Genomic DNA, 7,081 nt, shown 5'->3' with positions numbered 1-7,081 from the left:
CCCCCCCATACCTGTCAGAGGGGGACAGGATCCCGAAGTCAAAGCTCTCCTCGGTGACAAATCGCACATCTAGGGGGACACTGGAGGTGAGCCCCTGCCTCCCCGCGCGGGGAGGGGACACGGGGGACACTGGGGGCGAGCCCCGGGCCCCCTGCACGGGGAGGGGACACAGGGGACACGCCACTGTCACTGCTGTACCTCGGTCCTCGGCCATCGCCTGGGCCCGGGGCTGCTGCGGGAGCGGGGGGGTCAGCACAAACCCCGGCGGGGTCCCCCCGCCAGGGCCTGACCCCTCCTCAGTGTCCCCGACCCCCCTGGGGACCCGGTGGCACCGGCCAGTGCCCGGGTGGCACCGCCTGTGCCAGTGCCAGGCACCGCCAGGCTCCGCGTCATCGGGACGGGGACAGGGACAGGGAGAGGACACGGGGGACCCCCACCCGGGGGACTCACAGTGCCGCACCCCCAGCCTGAGGGTCCCCAGTGCCACACTGGGGAGGTCCCAGCCCCACAACTCGATCCTTGGGGGTCCCCAGTGCCACATTGGGGGTCCTAGTCCCGCACCCCCAGCCCGGGGGTCCCCAGTACCACATATGGGGGTCCCAGCCCGACATTCCCAGTTCTGGGGGTCCCAGTCCGACAGTGGGGGGGTCCCAGCTCCCACCCCGGTCCTCAGATCCACACTGGGAGGTCCCAACCCCACACCCCCATCCCTGGGGCACTCCAGCCCTATCCTAAGAGGGTCCCAGCCCCACCCCCCCACTCCCCGGGGTCCCCAGACCCACACTAAGGTGGTCGCAGCCCCGCACTCCAACTCCATGTCACCCCATTCCTGCACGGGGGGTCCCAGCTCCGCACCCTCATCCCTGGGGGTCCCCAACCCCATGCTAGGAGAGTCCCAGAACCACGGGGGGGTCCCAGCCCCGCACTCCCACTCCTGGGGGTCCCCAGCCTCGCACTAAGGGGGTTCCGGCCACACCGGGGGGTCCCAGCCTCACATCCTGATCCCTGGGGGTCTCAGGCCCACACTGAGGGTCCCAGCCCCACACTGAGGGGGTCCCAGCCCCACACCCCCATCCCCGGGGGTCCCGGCCCTACACTAGGGGGGTCCCAGCCCCGCATCCCGATCCCTGGGGGTCTCAGCCCCACACCCCCAACCCTGGGGGTCCCCAGCCCTACACTAAGGGGGTCGCAGCCCCACTGGGGGTCCAGCCCCTCACCCTGACCCCTGAGGGTCCCAGCCCCACACTGAGGGGGTCCCAGCCCCACACCCCCATCCCTGGGGGTCCCAGCCCCACAGTAAGAGAGTCCCAGCACCACAGGAGAGTCCCAGCCCCACACCCCCATCCCCGCGGTTCCCATTAAGGGGGTCCCAGCCCCACCGGGTGGTCCAGTCCCACATCCCGATCCCTGGTGGTCCGAGCCCCACACCTTCATCCCTGGGAGTCCCAGCACCACACTAAGAGGGTCCCAGCACCTCTGGGTGGTCCGAGATCCACACCCCCATCCCTGGGGGTCCCAGCCCCATAGTAAGAGGATCCCAGCACCACAGGGGTTCCCAGCCCCGCAGCCCCATCCCTGGGTGTCCCCAGCCCCACACTAAGGTGGTCTCAGCCCCCTCTGGGTGGTCCCAGCCCCGCACTCCGACCCCGCGTCACCCCATCCCCGCTCTGGGGAAGTCCATCCGCGCTTCCCGCGGTCCCCCCGTGCCCTCCCGGCCGGTTTCCCCGCCGGAACCCCCCTGGACCCCCCAAGACGGTCCCATGTCCCCCCCTTATTCCCTCCACCATCCTCCCCTCTCACCGCCCCCAGCTCCCGCTCCGCGCGCGCCGCGGGGGGCGTGGCTTCACGCGGGGGGCGTGACCTGATTCGAACCGCCCCGCCCCTTGCGGCTCAACGGCCCCCCAGCACCCATTGGCTGGCCCTACTTACTCCGCGACACCGATTGGCCAATCTCCTCTCCGCACCTCGCACTGATTGGTTGTCCCTGTCCCGCTCGCCCCGCCCTCCATTCGTAGGGACAGGAAGGGGGCGTGTCCCGGAAGCGCGCGCCCGCCATGGCCGCCGCACCAGCCGTGCCCCCCGACTCGTGGCAGCCCCCGACGGTGTCCATGGAGACCACGTAAGGAGCGGGCCCGGGCCCCCCGCCGGCACCGGGACCGGGAGAGGCCTCGCCCACCCCCAGCCCCGCCCCCTGCCGCGGGGACAGCAGGAGCTGCCACCCCCCCCCCCCCCCCCCCCGGGCCCGGGGCTCGATACTGCCCCCCCCCCCCGGGACCGAGAAACCTCCGGGGTTTATGAGCCCGTAGACCACTCGTTATCACCAGCCCCCGGTGTCCCCCTGGTCCCTCCTTGTACCGAGCAGCCCCCACTGACCGCGAGCTCCCGGGACCGGGCAACCCCCAGGGTCCCTCCTGAGCCACCCTGGTGTCCATGAGCCCCCGGGACCGGGCAGTCCCCGGGGTCTGTGAGCCCCCAGACCCTCGGGTATCAAACAGCCCCGGTGTCCGTGATCCCCGGTGTCCCCCCCGCCCCCCCCCAGTGTCCACCGGTGTCCATGACCCCCGGTGTGTTCCAAACAGCGCCTGGTTCCCCGGTGGGCACGGAGAAGCTCCTGGTGTCTCCTAGTCGGGGCAGCCCCGGTTACCCCCCCGGGACTGGAGACCCCTCCAGTGTCCCTACCATGTCCCGTTGTTCCCGGTGTTTGCCAGTCCCAGCCCCGTTATCCCCCAGTCCTCCCAGTCCCGGTTGCCCTCCCGGTGTCCTGTTGCCCCTCATTGCTCCCCGATCCCCTCCCCTCCCCCCACTGTGCCTCTGCCCTGATCCCGTGGAGTCACAGTGGGGTGAGCCCATTTCCTGGGACCATTCCCATTCCCATTCCCAGTGTTCCCATTCCTGGGATGGGATCCCTGGTGCTGGAACTGCACTGGCAGCTCAGCCCCCATTCCCAGTGCTGTTCCCATTTCATTCCTGGTATTCCCAGTGTCCCAGGATGGGATCCCTGGTGCTGGAGCTGTCCTGGCTGCACAGCCCCATTCCCATTCTCAGTATTCCCAATATTCCCAGGATGGGATCCCTGGTGCTGGAGCTGTACTGGCTGCACGCCCCCCGCACGTGTAAGAACTTTGCCGAGCTCAGCCGCCGCGGGTACTACAATGGCACCAAGTTCCACCGCGTCATCAAGGACTTCATGGTGCAGGGTGGGGACCCCACGGGCACTGGTGAGCATGGGACACCCCCCGGGACCCCCCTGGAACCCCCCCCCCGGTGCCAGGGATCCTGCTGACCCCCCAAATCCTCCCCCAGGCCGTGGCGGTGCCTCTATCTACGGGAAGCAGTTTGAGGATGAGCTGCACCCTGACCTGAAGTTCACTGGTGAGTGGCGGGGGACCCCCGGCACACTGGGAGCCCACCTATAGCAGGGCTGGACCCCTGGGACCCCTGGGAAACTGGGAGCCTACCTATAGCAGGGCAGGACCTCTGGGAACCCCAGAATCCCCAGGATCCCACCTATAGCAGGGCAGGACCCCCCAGGACCCTGGGACCCCACATATAGCAGGGAAGACCCCTAGGACCCCCACGACCCCCAGGATCCCCCCAGGACCTCACCTATAGCAGGGAAGACCCCCTGGGGCCCCTGGGATCCCCAGGACCCTGGTCAAGGGGTGGGATATCCACCAGGACCTCAGGACCCATCCATGGTGTGACACATCCCCCATATCCCCAAAGACCCCATCCATGAGGGATCATCCATAGGAATGTCATGGCCACCATCGTGCGAGAACCTTGGCCATGGGGTGACATGTCCCCTGTGTCCCCATCCTTGGACTGAAATGTCCCTGTGTCCCTCAGGACCCCAACATGAGGTGCCATGTCCCCCCTGACCCCATCCAGGGGGGATCATCCAAGGGATGGCATGTCCCCCATGGTACCAGGACCTTATCAATGGGGTGCCATGTCCCTTTCTATGGGGTGCTGTGTCCCTGTGTCCCCACCCCTGAGGTCCATGTCCCTGTATCCCCATGTCCCCACCCCTGAGGTCCAGGTCCCCGTGTCCCCCCCGCAAGGTCCCTGTCCCCGTGTCCCTCAGGCGCCGGGATCCCGGCAATGACCAACGCAGAGCCAGACACCAATGGGAGCCAGTTCTTCCTAAGGTTCCCTAAGACCCCTCCACTGGGTGACATCTCCCCCAGGACCCCATCCATTGGGTGACATGTCCCCCAGGACCACAACCATGTGGTGACATGTCCCTTATCATGCGAGAACCTTGGCTATGGGTTGCCATGTCTTTTCCATCCCTTTCCATAAGGTGCCATGTTCCCATAATACCAAGGCCTTGGCCACGGGGTGCCATGTTCTCTGTGTACCCATCCCTGAGTCCTCATCCATGAGGTGACATGTCCCCCATGATACCAAGACCTTGGCCAAGGTGTGCCATGTCTCTTCTGTCTCCATCCTTGGAGGTGACATGAACCTTAGCCAAGGGGTGCCATGTCCCCATGTCCTCCCCCTGAGGTCCATGTCCCCGTGTCCCCATCCCTGAGGTGACATGTCCCTGAGTCCCCATCCATGAGGTGACATGTTCCCTGTGATACTAAGACCTTGGCCATGGGGTGCCATGTCCCCCCCCTGAGGTCCCTGTCCCCACGTCCCCGTGTCCCTCAGGCGCCGGTATCCTGGCGATGGCCAACGCGGGGCCGGACACCAACGGCAGCCAGTTCTTCCTGACGCTGGGCCCTGCGCAGTGGCTGGATGGCAAGCACAGCATCTTTGGGCGTGTGTGCCAGGGCATGGGCGTGCTGGGCCGCCTGGCCATGGTGGAGACCAATGCCCAGGACCGGCCCCTGGATGATGTCAAGATCATCAAGGCCTATCCCTCGGGGTAGAGGGGGCTGCGGGACCCCCCCTGCAAACTGTACAGCTTTGTTGTAATAAAAGAGGTTGGGTTTTGGGGGACCCCCCCGGAGTAGGGTGTTTAGTGGGGGCTGAAAGGGGGGAGGGGTCTCTGGCGTGGTTGGGAGCCCCCCCAAAAAGGGGGTTGGGGGGGTCCTCACAGGGGTGTATAGCTGCTGGGGGGGGCAGGGGGCCTAAATTTCCCCTCCCTCTGTGCTGTGTGTCCCCCCAACGTGTCCTGGGACCCCTCAGGGTGTTCCCCCATCACCTGTGGGATCACTGGGCTTTGAGTGGAAAGGGGGGAAAGCCCCCCTGCCAAAAAAAAAACCTGGACTCCCCACGTGGCACTGGGGACCCCCAGAGCGGCACTGGGGTCTCTGTGCCACCACACATTGGGTGCCCCCTCCCCGGCTCTGGGTGTCACCCAAAGTTCTGGGTCTGGCTGTCCACCCCAACATTGGGTGTCCCCTCCCTCCAACTTTGGGTGTCCCCCTGGCTCTGGGTGTCTCCCCCCAGCTCTGGGCGTCCCCCTCAGCTCTGGGCGTCCCCCCCCGGGTATAGGTGTCCCCCCCAGTTCTGGGTGTCCCCCTCCCCAGCTCTGGATGGCCTCCTGCTCTGAGTGTCCCCCCCAACACTGGCTGTCCCCCCCTGGCTCTGGGTGAACCCCCTGGGTCTGGGTGTCCCACCCCAGCTCCCAGTGCAGGACCTGGGACAGTACTGGGAGGCACTGGGTGATCCTGGGGATGGTGTGGGGTGGTACTGGGATCGACTGGGGGGACTGAGGCACCCTGGGTCTGCAGGCCATGGGGCTGGGGGGGCACTGGGAGGGGCTGGTTGAAGGAGAACTGGGGGCATTGGGGGGGTTTGGCGCTCTCCCTGGGGGGTGGGCTATACCAGAGGAGTCCCGACAGCAATGGCGGGAGGGCACTGGGAGGACTGGAGGGGGACTAGGGGCACCAGGAGCCCCCAGGGAGTACCAGGAGAGGGGGAGGGGGCAATACTGGGGGGTACTGGGAAGGGGGAGCCGGGTCTAAGGGGTGGTTTGGGGGCGTCTTGGCATCTGGAAGTGGCCCCAGGGGTGATGTGGGGGTTGGTACAGGCAGTCTGGGGGTAGTGGGGTCTGGGGGTGATTGGGGGGTGGTACCAGCAGTCTGGGGGGTACTGGGGTCTGGAGGTGATCCCAGGGGTCAGTACAGGCAGTCCAGGGGTACTGGCAGTCTAGGGGTGATCCTGAGGGCGGTATCAGGGTCTGGGGGTGATCGGGGGGGCAGTACCAGCAGTCCAGGGGTACCGGGGGCTGGGGGTGGTCTGGGGGGCAGTACCGGGTGTCCAGGGAGTACTAGGGGTCTGGGGGTGATCCAGTGGTCCAGGGGGTACCGGGGCCTGGAGGTGCTCCCAGGGATGGTACCGGCAGTGGGGGGAGGACCAGGGGTCTGAGGGTGATCCCTCCCAAAATTCAATACAGACAAAGATTCCTCCCAAACCAAAGGTGCTCGCACAGAAAGCTCTTGCTGTGCACGTAGTGCCGAGAGTGCTGCACCAAAGGCAGGTGAGAGACGGAGGGTCAGGGCTTTTTTTTGTGGCTGTAAGGGCAGTTGTTTGCGGGCAGGAGACCCATTCCTAAATCGGCCGTCCGAGGGCCAAAATTGAATATGGACAAAGATTCCTCCCAGACCAAAGGTGCCCGCCCAGAAAGATCTTGCTGTGATCCTAGTGCTCAGGGTAGCTCACCAATGGCAGGTGAGACGGAGGGTCAGGGCTTTCTTTCCTGGCTGGAAGGGCAGTCGTTCAAGGGCGGGAGCACTGTTCTGAAATCGGCCATCTGAGGGCCAAAATTGAATAGGGACAAAGATTCCTCCCAGACCAAAGGTGCCCGCCCAGAAAACTCTTGCTGTGCAGGTAGTGGTGCACAAAAGGCAGGTGAGAGACGGAGGGTCAGGACTTTTATCGTGGCTGTAAGGGCAGTTGTTTGCGGGCAAGAGCCCCCTTCCTACATTGGCCGTCCGAGGACAAAAATTGAATACAGACGAAGATTCCTCCCAGAGCAAAGGTGCCCGCCCAGAAAGCCCTTGCTGTGCACGTAGTGCTGAGAGTGGCGCACCAACGGCAGGTGAGAGACGGAGGGTCAGGCCTTTCTTTCCTGGCTGGAGGGGCAGTTGTTCAAGGGCAAGAGCCCCGTTCCTAAATTGGT

The 7,081-nt window shown here is 65.6% G+C and overlaps 1 protein-coding gene across 1 annotated transcript; it reads left to right on the top strand.

The window, feature by feature from the left end:
• The first annotated feature begins 2,001 nt into the window (after positions 1-2,001).
• On the top strand, positions 2,002-4,954 carry LOC113962683 (peptidyl-prolyl cis-trans isomerase-like 1). Its single transcript, XM_027673444.1, has 4 exons — positions 2,002-2,119; positions 3,064-3,218; positions 3,304-3,372; positions 4,663-4,954. Exons 1-4 carry the CDS (start codon positions 2,055-2,057, stop codon positions 4,881-4,883), a joined length of 510 nt encoding a protein of 169 aa, XP_027529245.1. The 5' UTR covers positions 2,002-2,054; the 3' UTR covers positions 4,884-4,954.
• Positions 4,955-7,081: the final 2,127 nt, after the last annotated feature.

This window comes from Neopelma chrysocephalum, unplaced genomic scaffold, assembly GCF_003984885.1.
Source record: "Neopelma chrysocephalum unplaced genomic scaffold, ASM398488v2 Primary Assembly neopelma1_184482, whole genome shotgun sequence".
NCBI classification, from domain to species: domain Eukaryota; kingdom Metazoa; phylum Chordata; class Aves; order Passeriformes; family Pipridae; genus Neopelma; species Neopelma chrysocephalum.
Note: the sequence above shows the minus strand (reverse complement) of the source record. Positions and strands in the feature narration are given on the sequence as shown.

Coding starts and splice junctions, on each gene's coding strand:
- LOC113962683 (XM_027673444.1), top strand. CDS start 2,055: ATGGCCGCCGCACCAGCCGTGCCCCCCGACTCGTGGCAGCCCCCGACG. Junction 2,120..3,063: donor ACGGTGTCCATGGAGACCAC/GTAAGGAGCGGG, acceptor CAATATTCCCAG/GATGGGATCCCTGGTGCTGG. Junction 3,373..4,662: donor CCCTGACCTGAAGTTCACTG/GTGAGTGGCGGG, acceptor CGTGTCCCTCAG/GCGCCGGTATCCTGGCGATG.